Raw genomic sequence first — 12,546 nt, forward strand, 5'->3', positions numbered from 1 at the left:
GGAAAGGAAAGGAAAGGAAAGGAAAGGAAAGGAAAGGAAAGGAAAGGAAAGGAAAGGAAAGGAAAGGAAAGGAAAGGAAAGGAAAGGAAAGGAAAGGGAAAAAAGAAAAGGGAAGGAAAGAAAAGGGAAGGAAAGAAAAGGGAAGGAAAGGGGAAAAAAAGCAAATCTAATTTGTGTTGACTAACTCTCTTGAGCATGAGCCTACCGTAGGGTGTGGTTGGTATACCAAGTGTCACTCCATTGAGAAGAAGTGATTTCTTCTTTCCCAGCAGCTATCAATCAAGGACAGCAAGAGGTGGGCCTTGTGACCACTTCCCTTCTTCTGTGCTGGAATTTTGTTCTGCTTGAACTTGTGAAAGTATTGGTGTTCTGTCATCATATCTGTGAATTTATATGTGCATCTTCCCTGTTGTGTCTGGAAAATGTGGTATCCTTAAAGTCACCCACCACCTCTGGCTTCCCCACACTTTCTTCCCTCTCTTTTGCACAGTTCCCCAAGTCTTACGGGAAGGGGTGTGATAAAGATATCTCATTCAGGGCTGAGTATTCCAAAGTCTGACTGTCTGTCTCTCTGTCTCCCTCTCTCCCCTCTCCCATCTTCCCTCTCCCCTCTCTCTGCATATCATCCAGCTGTAGGCATCTGTGTAAATTATCATCTACTGCAAGACATAGTTTCTCTGATGAGGGCTGAGTGGTGCACAGACCTATGGGTACAGCAGTATGTCATTAGAGTCATTTTGTTGCTGGGTTCCTTTAGCAAAATAATAGTAGTACATTTCCCCTAGGACCTAGGACATATCTAGTCTCTGGTTCTTGGCCACTTTCACAGTGTCAGAGATGGTTATCATCTCACGAAGCAGGCCTTGAATCCAATCAGAAAGTGGCTGGTTATTCCCCTAACATTTAGGCCACTATTGCATGAAATGGACATATCTTCTATGCAGATCATTATTACAGCTTGCAGGTTCATAGCTGAGGGGGGTGAATGATTCCTTTTGTCTCTGGTCGCACGGAAGCACCTTCTAGCCCTGTGCACACTACCCAGAAGGGATGAAGCTTCCAGTTGACTAGCAGATAGATTTTTTTTTCCATGTTAAATAGATATGTGTATCTTCAGCAATGAGGACTTACTATCAAGTTGTCAGAATAACCAATAGCACTGGTAGTAAGTTTTAGTGCTTGGGGAGGGTGGGGCAGGCAGGGTATGGGACTCAATAGGCGATTTTAAAGATGTAACTGTTGTGAGTTTAGTTTTCCAGAATGAAGTTAGTTCCTGTCTCAGACATTTTGAAAATTCTGACTTATCATTGATGTCTCACGTGAGGCGCACTCATTCATGTCTCATGTGAGGTACACTCAGATCAGACACAGCTGTCTCATTTCCCACACAGCTGGAGACTTCAGCTCTGCATTCGACCCTTGTCTGAAGGAGACAACCACCATACCCGGCCCTTCTACATTCTAAGAAAAATTCCCACAGACACACCACACACACTTACACACCATAAGTCAACTGTATGGCCACACGACCTTGTATTTCAGCTCAGGAAGGAACTACTCTTATGCAAGCACCATTAGAAGCAGTTTATTCATAGGTGTATGTCAGTGACCATTCTATCTTTCAGTAACATATCAGCCTTCAACTTAGTTTTCTTCATCTCCAGGGACTATGTAAGTTCTTCCATCATTAGCCGACCTTCCTTTAGTCTTCTCACAACTTTCTCTGTAGCACTGCAAAGGTCCTTACTCTCCTGAAAGGCAAACTAGGGAAAGAAAGACTTAAAGTTAGAACTGGGGAGCTGAGGTTCAGTGCTCTACTCTAACTCCAGTAGCTGCAAGCCCAGGGGATTTCCACATGGCTCCGAATCCTCCATTCAATCTGTCATTTATATTTTCTGGTTTAAATGTAATCATCACTATTTCTCCAGCTATAAATACAGGCTGAAGTTGGTCTGAATGGAAATAAATGTGTTCAGGATGTCTTGGAATCTAGACTTGGAGCAGCTTTTCACAGCAGCCAGGCCTTACAGGTATTGGGCACTGAGTATACCTTGTATATGCCAAATGAGGCGATAAATCCCACAAAAGGGTTGTTAGGTGTTTGTCATAATGGTGAGGAGTGGGAATGTTCTCACATAGAAATGTGAGTTGACATCTTATGGGACCCCTTCTGCAATCAGGTCAAGGTTAACCCATTTAAAAAACACTACCCAGAATTGAGCAGATATCCACTAAAGCATCTGCAAAAAATAATGTCAGGCCTGAGACTGCAGCTAAGAAGAAAATGGATAACACCCCCTACTTACAATTGCTTTCTCAAGTGCAGTCTCTTCAGCAGGTTTGGGGGTTTCTTGAATGGACTCACAGGTAGGATAGGAACTGTTCCACTCCCCATCAATGCACTGCAGTGTCTGTGTGCCCACTAGGCTGTACCTGGAGATGTTAGAATATTTCTAAGCTTGGGAATGGAGACTGATTTGTTTTGTAGCCATATTTTCCGGTTTCAAACTGTGATCAAATCCACCTTCCTGCTTAAGTTATTTCCTTCTAACAAAACAGCTATGAAGTAAAACAGCTCTCCTGAAATGGTGAGCAGACCCAAAGGATGAGTCAACCCAGAATAGCATGGAGAAAAGGGAGACCTTCAGAGCCAGTGTACTGGGGTTGGAAAGAGGGGCATACAGGTGAGGGAACAAGTGTTTGACCATTTATAACCAGAATGACATCTGTATGAAGCTCTAAAATGCAGATGCAGGTGAATGGGCTAAAGGAGAGCAAAACGTGTGATCAGAATAAAAACAGAAGTTGATACAAAAATGAGAGGTGGGACTTAAAGGCTGCTAAAGTCACATGACCCAGAGTAAGGCAAGAGACAGAAAGGGCAGGAGACCCATCAGGTAGAAAGAACAGAGCATTTGAAGGAGGGTTAGACCTTATCCCAATGCTCTATGGGTCTAAATGCTAAATCATTATATTTCTGAATTTTTTATTTATTTATTTTTTGCTTCTTTAAGGTTTCTGCTCTTGGATTCTGTGAGAAATACTCCATTGTCTATATCTGAGGAAGTAAGTGCAGTTTTGTTCTTACAGGTATTCTTCAGGTTGTAGGCATATGTGCTGATGGGGAGGGCATTTCCCTCAAAGTGTGGATACTTTGCCCCTTCTTAGAATTGGGAACAAAACACCCATGGAAGGAGTTACAGAGACAAAGTTTGGAGCTGAGACGAAAGAATGGACCATCTAGAGATTGCCATATCCGGGGATCCATCCCATAACCAGCTTCCAAACGCTGACACCATTGCATACAATAGCAAGATTTTGCTGAAAGGACCCTGATATAGCTGTCTTTTGTGAGGCTATGCCAGTGCCTGGCAAACACAGAAGTGGATGCTCACAGTCATCCATTGTACAGAACACAAGGTCCCCAATGAAGGAGCTAGAGAAAGTACCCAAGGAGCTGAAGGGGTCTGCAGTCCTATAGGTGGAACAACAATATGAACTAACCAATACCCCTAGAGCTTATGTCTCGAGCTGCATATGTATCAGAAGATGGCCTAGTCGGCCATCACTGAGAAGAGAGGCCCCTTGGTCTTGCAAACTTTATATGCCTCAGTACAGGGGAAACACCAGGGCCAAGAAGTGGGAGTGGGTGGGTAGGGGAAGTGGGGGGAGGAGGGTATAGGGGACTTTTGGGATAGCATTTGAAATGTAAATGAAGTAAATACCTAATAAAAAATTGGGAATAAAAAAGGAAAAAAATTAAACTTGAACATGTACATACCTTAGAGTATGCTTAGAAAACAAACATGTATTGGTCAAAAAGCCAATCTTGAGATGCCACACCCATGGTACCACTGACCACAGGGTCATATACCAGTTCTTTCTAAGGGTGTGGCAAGCACCAAGAGATCACAGACATCATCTGGAATTAGGAAGGGTAAGCATCACTATGCTGATATGGAATCCCTTTAATTTGTTGTCATGCCAAAAAGCTTGGGTAACCCCCCAAAAAGAACATATCTTAAGACAGTGAGTTACTGGGAATTAAACAAAGTGTATCTGGCTATACTTAACACTGTTATACTGTTGAAGTCTCAAACACACTCAAACTGGACCATCACCACCGCGTCCTGTGTACTAGATTTGGCCAATGATTTCTTCAGTCCCAATATAGTAGTTGAAAGGTAAGAATCATTTGCCTTTACCAGGAAAAGCCATCAGTGGACTTTCACCAGGTTGCCTCAGGGTTATTTACAAAGCCTCACAATATGCCATGGGATCACAAATCTGACCTAGCAGAATGGACCAAACCAGAGACTATTCAAATATTGCATTACATTGATAAGACATTAATCCAGACAAGGTCCAAGGACCTGGGACATTTATGAAATATTTGAGTCTTGCCTGTTACAATGAACGAAAGTACTGCTACAGATGTTACATACAAGGTACAAGTTTTCTGCTTCTCTGCATGGTTAAGCAAACATAGAAATTTGTGGGGCTACTTGATTATCAGAAGATTTCCATTTCATACCCAGCTCTTCCTGCCTAAGGCTACTCTACAAATGGAATATAAACCAAGAGGTATAGGACTGGACAGAAGTTCATTCTACAGCATTTAAGGAACCAAAACAAGCTGTGGGAAATGCACAGGGTATATAGATGCTTAATACACCCTAAGGTGCTAACATATGTCTGTTGGAAAAACAACGGTATCCTACTTACAAAGTCTTAATAATCACAAAACCCATTTACCTAGAAGCTGCTGTCAAGACACTGATGACTTAGCCACTAGAGGCTAGATAGTTTGGTCATAGACACTGCTGATGACTACTTTGGTTAAGTAAGAGTATCCTAGGCAGAAGGGGTAGATAACACATCTCCCTCAGTAGAGAACTCCAACAGTTTTGGCACCCCAGTAACTATCAAACAGAAGGAGTGACTGTACCTAAGGAAATGTTGGACCACCACTCAGCAGTGAAGGGAGGAGAAGCAATTACAAATTGGTGCATCAGCAAAATGAAATCACACCTAACAGAGAGCAGTAACCTACTACTGAAAGATAGAAAGCTTTTATGTTGATGAAGGTCAAGTTTACAGCAGTTAGTGTACCAAACTCCACACAGTATGGATCCTAGTTATGTGAGAAGAGAAACTCCTAATTATAAGCACAGAGAGTTGGGCCATGTTCAAAGACCATTTTGGCTTCCTTAGTGGCAGAGTCAGCAGTGGTCCATTAACAGACACTTACTGTGGGGACAAGAGCCAAGGAGAAATATGAGAGATATATACAACACAATAAAGTAGTGTTATAGCATGTTGCTGCTCAACAATACTTACAATGGACTAGAAATGATGCAGTTGGTCACACGGAAAAAGACTCTGCCAGACTACACAGATGAAAGGGCGAACATGCCAGAAAGCTGTTGCAACATAATGGAGACTTAGAAGACAGACATTGTACATGTTTACCAAAAATATGTGGGATGATCTCAGTGGTAGCCCTGGTACACACCAAGAGGGAAGATGCTCTATGTCAACCTTCTACCAGGCTCAGGGGAAGAGTCATCCAAAAGACTACCATGCAGGGCTCACTAGAGCCACTATATGATAACTGAAAACTGCCAGACCATTAAACAGGGCATGAAGTGAGACAGTTGATAAGTAGCCAAGGCCTGCTGTGTGTCTTGCATCTACCCTTCTTAACCCAATTGGACCAGGGCTCATCAGGATCAGAACACATCCAACATATGAATAAGTGACTGAACCAGGCTTTAAAGACAGACTCCCAGTTATCTCCATAAAGTCTTGAGAATGCTCACTAAAAAGCCTTAGGAAAAAAAAAATAAGCCAGCAGCAATAGACATAATTACCTAACAGAAGTCCCTAGCATTTCGACTACAAAGTAAATGGACGGGTCTCTTTAGCCAGCATGGGAACCTGACAGGAATTTGCTCCTCTCAGATCAAACTAACGTAACATCATCCACAGAGAATCTTATGTAACCCTAGAAAGTCCCAGCCATTGCTATGTTTATCATGCTAGGAAAATGGTCTAAGATTAAAGTTTGCCCTGTAGCAAGAATCACTCACAAAGGAACATATTATACAAACAAAAGGCAAGTGCATCTCCCAGTAGTATCTATCTCTTCTCTCTCTCCTGAGTCACAGCCTGACCAAATGTTACCCTAGAAGCTCTTCTGACACAGGCCACACCATAGCATATATCTCACCCAGTAATGCACATTTCTCTTTTGGTATCTATTAAACATTCTTATTTCTCTTTAGTAGGCAGCAGGGACTCTATTCCTCTACTGGGCTATTGGGCTAACACTGGTTTTTAGCATACTAATAATAGTTGAGTTTGCCCTGAGACACCCACAGTGGAGGAAAAGATCACGGTGATTTCATCTGGCCAGTTCAATGGTAGGGCTGGCTGTTCTACAGGTGGATAGTCAATGGAATGCTATCCTCTGGATCTATAATAAATGCTACCAACTAGTGAGTCTTCCAAATTGTAAGCCAAACTTGTCGTTCCAATGGTCATGTGCTCTGCACTCCTTGCTAGCAAGGCTCTTAACCTCGCACTCTTGTGTTGGGGAGTTACACTGGCACTGTTACATCTAAATGTACCTCAACACATGATTGGAAGATAAAGAGTGATATATGAAAGAAAAGGATAATAAAAGCATCACACTCGGAAGGAGTGAAGGAGGGGAAGCATTTCATTTTAGCTGAGGCAGACACAGCATCACTATCCTTGCAGGTGTTCTGCAGACTACAGATATATGTGCTGGCATGGGAGGAGCTACTGATAACTTCCCTCCTCTGCAAACAATAAGACAGAGAAGGAAGAAAAGGCCTAATGGAGAAGCAAAGCATACCGAAGAGAAGTTCATTTCTGTAGCACTGAGCAATAGACTCCCATTTTGCTGTTCCCTCTGTGCATAGGTAGCAGTCTGCTTGTAGGCATGGTAAAGACCTTGTCTCCTAGCCAGCTGTCACCAAGGATTATTTAATAATAAAAGTCATCTAAATTTCTTTCTTTGGTATCTTGACATAATCATCATTCTTGAGGCTTTGGGTTTATGTAACAGATTATTTAGAAGACCTATTTAGAAAACGTTTTTTGCATAACTGAGAAGAAACAAACACTTTCATTAGTGTGGTCATTTTAATGAGAAGTCCCCCACATAGTCCCCAGCACTTGAACACTCGATCCCAGTTGGTGGCACTGTTTGGGGAGTTTTGGAAGTATGGCTTTGATGAAAGAAGTAGATCACTAGGGAAGAGCTTTGAGAGTTTAAAGCCATGTGTTCTCTGCCTGCTGCTCCAGCCACATTCACCTGCTGTCATGTTCCCCTGTCATCATAGGGATGGACTTTTATCCCTTAGGAACCATAGCTCAAATCAACACTTCCTTCTACACATTGCCTGGGTCACGGTGTTTTATTACAGCAATAAAGAAGTAATTACCACAACTAAGCTAAGAAGGGAACTCTGTCAGGTGCCTGCTTTCTGAAAATTGGAGAGAGCTAACAGTGTGCTAATGATTTCAAAATCTGAGTGAGCCAGAATCCTCCAGCAGTGGGAAATTAGGGGATTAGGGAGACACAGACAGCCGTTCTCCAAAGTAAGGCAACTGTAGAGCATTATCCCCTGTTTGCAAGGCCATGTGCTTACCCATCTTCACAGTAATAAGTAACAACAGATCCTGAAGTGAATGTTTCTCCTTCAAAATAGCCATAGACAGGAGACCCAGGAGGTTCACAGTCTCCTAAGGGAGAGACACACTGGAGTGAGATTTGTGAGAGCCACATGCAATCCATGGGCAGTGCCCCCTTCTGTGTACACTAGAGTCTGCCATCTTTGCAACAGTCTAAGTGAGACCCAGAGCATGCTCTTTCTCATGAAAATCATAGCTCTCCATAGAAAAGACTCACACCAGCTTATCCTGAGTTACAAGGAACTGGCAGAGCTCAAGGGATGGAGCTATACACTGTAGAGCTGCCAACTGGGAGAGTGCAGGAAAAGGCAAGCTAGGGTTGAAGGTGTAGCTCAGCTGGTAGAGAGCCTACCTACCATGCATGAAGCCCTGGGTTTAACCACCAGTACCAGATCACAGGAATGGCGACACACCTATAATCCCAGCATTCAGGATGTGGGAACTGGAGGATCCGAAGTTGGGGGAGCAGGAGAGGGAAGAGGAAGAAAGGAGAGAGGAAAAAATGGGAGCATAGGAGAAACAGAAGTAACAAGACAGGAAGTGAAGGTTTTAATTCTAGCTTGTGTGTTAATATGGCTCCAAAAAGCAATTTTACCCCAGAGTGGCAATATTAATCAGCACTTACTGCTTTGGCAGATGGGAAAGCGAGGGGCCCAGTTGTGGTCCTCTAGACACTGGCTTCAAACTGCTTCCCTTGAGAATGTAACTGTCACTGCACTCAAACATGATTTTGTCACTTAGATTCACAGGCCCAGAAGAACTGATCTTGCCATTTTCCAGTACAGGGTCAGGACAGTGGCCCTCTGAAGAAGAGATCAGTTAGTTCTCTAAGAGGGTTAGAAGAAATAACAGTTCCACTTCCCATTTTAGGAAGTATGGCTTCATAAAGACAATGGTAAATCAGAACTTAATGATGTACATGTATCTAAAAGGATAGGTATATATTATTAAGCTATATCGATACAGGATGAGTGGAACCAAAGGTATTAGAATTGTGGATAAAAGGTATTGATCTGTTGTGGAAATTTCCTCCAAAGTTCTTTAAGACCGATGACCTTCTAAAGAAGGCTCATTAAGACTGTGGAAGTTCTAAAGGGAAAAGATTTAGCAAGTAACTATCTAAGGACTTTCTGGAACTTCCTGAACCTGACCTGATGTGCAAGTTCTTCCCCTCCCTAAGGTTAGATCAACAGTAAGGACTGCTGGGACCTGCTCAGATCAGCTGGGAGGCCTGGAAAAGGTTTTTTCAACCTGTTGAGTTTCTCTGCAAGTTGTACAGAAAGCTGCAGGTTTCCAGCTTTTGTGACTCGTCATAAATGCTTTTGGTGAGGCAGCTGTCCTTGAGTCAGTTGTGCTCCTATAATTAACTCCTCACGCATACTTCTGCTAATAACCACATTGAACTCATGGATTTATCAAGCTGGATTTTGATAGTATACTTATCTTTAGTCTGTCCTTAGTTTCTTATCTGGGATGGGTAGACATTTTTTATGTCTGCCCAGGAATACTGTCATACAACATGATCATACACAAAAACAATATAATTTATATAATGCCCAGACACTGTTGATGCACCTGAAATACTAGCACTGGTGGGGGCTTTGCAAGTTCCAGGTCACTAGGGGCTACATATTAAATTCCAGACCAACATGATGGGCAATTTTAATGTGGCCTTCAGGAAGCAGGATATAAAAGAATATAGGAGATGACAATATGGACAGAAAAACACAACTCACACTGGCACTCTGGGAGGGAAGCATTCCATTCCTTTGAGGGATCAAAGACCAAAGACTGCTTTCCCACCAAGTGGTAGCCTTGATACACAGGTAAATTCCCTGAATCTGTCCTTCTGTTTCCTTATCAACAACTACACTATTGTCCACTGGAGGAAGTTCTGAACAGCTCCCTGATGGGAGGAAAAGGGGAACAGAATCATCTGGCATTATCACCAGCTGCAAAGACATCCCACTGATTGCTCCCTCCAGTCTTTGCTGGACTAATCCTGACTCATGGCCTATCTCTTCCATTGTATGTGTATCCTCTTCTCTCATTCTCCAGGAATTTCTAAAGTTACATTTCCAAACAGATAGTGGGCATTTTATTTAAATTCAGCTACAAGTTACCTTTCCCAGAACAAGCAATCCCTTCTCAAGTCTCAGTCCTAGACAATTCAATAGTTGGCATCTCAGGATTTTGAAACTTTCACTTTTTTTGGATCCTATCTCAGGGATCAAGATTGCCATCAATGTATATTAAGCTCGTAATGAGTATAGAGCATATACATCAGCAGGGTAGAGCTTACAGCCTGTCTTAGGGTTTCCACTGCAGTGAAGAGACACCATGACCAAGTCAACTCTTTTTAAAGGACAATATTTAATTGGGACAGGCTTACAGGTTCAGTCCATTATCATCAAGGCAGGAAGCACAGCAGCATCCAGGCAGGCATGGTACAGAACTGAGAGTTCTATATCTTGTTCCAAAGAGAACTAGAAGACTGTCTTCCAGGCAGCTAGGAGAAGGGTCTCAAAGCCCACACCCACAGTGACTCAATTCCTCCAACAAGGCCACACCTCCTAAAAGTGCCACTCCCTAGACCAAGCATATTCAAACCACCACATTCCACTCCCCGGCCCCCATAGGCTTGTTCAAACACATAAGGTACCATACCTAGCCATAGCATAATGCAAAATGTATTTAGTCCACCTTCAAGAATCCCCAGAGTCTATAACAGTCTTAATGTTAAAGGTCCAAATTTCAATCTCCAGTGAGATTCATCCAATCACTAAACTGTAATACCCTATTAAAATCAAAATCAAGATACAGATTACCTACCTCCAACATCATAGGATATACTTTACTAGTCCAAAAAGTCATACTGAGGAAATACTGGACCAAAGCAAGACCAAAAACCAGCTGGACAAACTCCAAACTTGGTCTTCATGTCTGATATCAAAGCACTCTTCAAGTCTCCAACTCTTTTATCCTTGTTGAGTGCTGTTGGCAGATTTGGCATTCAGCAGCAACAAACTTCATTCACTTGGGCCGGTTCAACTCCCTGTTAACAGCTTTCCTCTGCAGGAGTCCCACAGTTCTGGTATCTCAAACACCTTGGGGTCTTCAATATTAAAGCTTCTTGTTCCAATATTTGGGATCCATACATGAACTTCTGGGTTCATGTAAAGGACTGAGTCACTTCTATAGCTTTGACCTCTGTAGAACTCTAGGCTCTTGCTGCTGCTGTTTTTTGGTGATCAATCCCATGAAACCAGCATCTCTAACGCACTGGGGTTTTTCATTGCAACTAGGCCTCTCTTAGGCTCAACAACTTTGCATGACCCCTTCAGTCCTGGGTCATCAACTGCTACTGAGGCTGCAGCTTCACCAGTGGTCTTCCCTGGCCTCTCTCAGTACCAAGTCTCAGCCGCTGTTCATAACTCCTTAATGCCTTCAAAACTAACACCACCTGGGTGAGTCTTGCTCATTATCAATTCCAGATGCAGCATAAGGTACATCATTGGGTATCTCTGGAACACAGCTTCTTTGTACTCTCAGAAAATACTTCCCAGAATATTTCACCTCAGAGATGCTGGTCATTTCTTAATCACCACTAATTTCTTACCTCCAGCTAACCAGCATCAATTGTCCCAGTAGTCCCTTCTATTCTTGACTCTATAGCTAGAGCCACGTGGCCAAAGCTGCAGAGTTCTGCTGCTTGCTGGGGCTGGAACATACCTCCCAACCTTGTTCTATTACACTATCATCAGCTTTCTGTTTTCCAACTCATTCCAATTGCCTAAGCTTGGCTGTCCTGGAACTTGCTCTGTAGATTGAACTTCGAGATCTGCATGGCTCTGTCTCCTGAATGCTAGGATTGAAGAGCATTGAAGGTGTATACCACCATACCTGGGCTTATGCTTTTCTTTACCTGGAACTTGCTCTCTACCAGGCTTGCTTTGAACTCAGAGATCTCCTTGCCTCTGTCCCCTGATATTAAAAGCATGTACCAACATGCCTAGACCTAAGCTTTTCATGGTTACTATGTCTTCCAGCCTCAAGCTCTGGATCACAGATGTGCCCTCCATTTTCCAGATTGTATTTCATTTCAGATTACAAGTCCAAATAAAAACAATAACCAGGTAAGAACACCTAGTATAGTATAATGATCCCTTGTCCAAGTGCAAACAAACAATAAGCTTAGATGGGTGGGATCTTGCCTGCCCTAAGGCTATCCCTTAACTTCATTTAATAACACTGAACATGGGATTGAGCTCCCTTCTACTTTGAACCATACATTTTGTATTTTGCATTGTTCTTTTCTCAGTTGTCTCCTTTCATTAAAATACTCTTCATAAGAGAGAACCACACAACAGAATTTATACCAAGCTGTTTTGAGAGTTCCTTTATTGAATTAATTTAAGCTAAATCTCTTCACCTAAACCTCAGGCAGACTCTTTGAACAATGGCAAAAAAAAAAAAACAAAAACAAAAACAAAAAACAAAAACAAAAACAAAAACAAAAAAACCAGCCATGTTCTTCATATACAGTCTGTAGGGGGAGGTGCTGATACTAAGGTCTGGTTCCCTAATTGGTTCTTGATCCTGTCAATAAAGAAGTCCTGGAGCCAATTGCTGGACAGAAGGGACAGGTGGGATTTCCGGGTACCAGGAGGAAAATGGAGACACAGAAAAAGAGAGGGAGCTTTTCAGCAGCCTCTGCAACTGAAGGTCAGCAGAGGCTAGCTGATATGAGACATTACACTTAGGGCAGGAGGTGAGATGGGGACAATAAATTATTAAGGCCACACATTTCCAGGCAGGAGG

At 42.6% G+C, this 12,546-nt stretch overlaps 2 protein-coding genes across 2 annotated transcripts in view; both read right to left on the minus strand.

The window, feature by feature from the left end:
• Nucleotides 1-1,577: 1,577 nt before the first annotated feature.
• On the minus strand, nt 1,578-9,668 carry C4bpb (complement component 4 binding protein beta). The gene is given in 7 exon segments (XM_029475552.1): nt 1,578-1,763; nt 2,307-2,433; nt 7,683-7,776; nt 8,351-8,405; nt 8,407-8,528; nt 9,462-9,542; nt 9,545-9,668. Coding segments are annotated over 7 exon segments (777 nt in total). The 3' UTR covers nt 1,578-1,589.
• Nucleotides 2,367-12,546, minus strand: part of Pfkfb2 (6-phosphofructo-2-kinase/fructose-2,6-biphosphatase 2) — a 38,962-nt gene continuing 28,782 nt past the window's right edge. The window contains exon 17 of the mRNA XM_029474235.1: nt 2,367-2,433. The gene's annotated coding sequence lies outside the window, so the exon portion shown is untranslated. The remainder of the gene's footprint in view (nt 2,434-12,546) is intronic.

This window comes from Mus caroli, chromosome 1, assembly GCF_900094665.2.
Source record: "Mus caroli chromosome 1, CAROLI_EIJ_v1.1, whole genome shotgun sequence".
In the NCBI taxonomy this organism is placed as follows: Eukaryota; Metazoa; Chordata; class Mammalia; order Rodentia; family Muridae; genus Mus; species Mus caroli.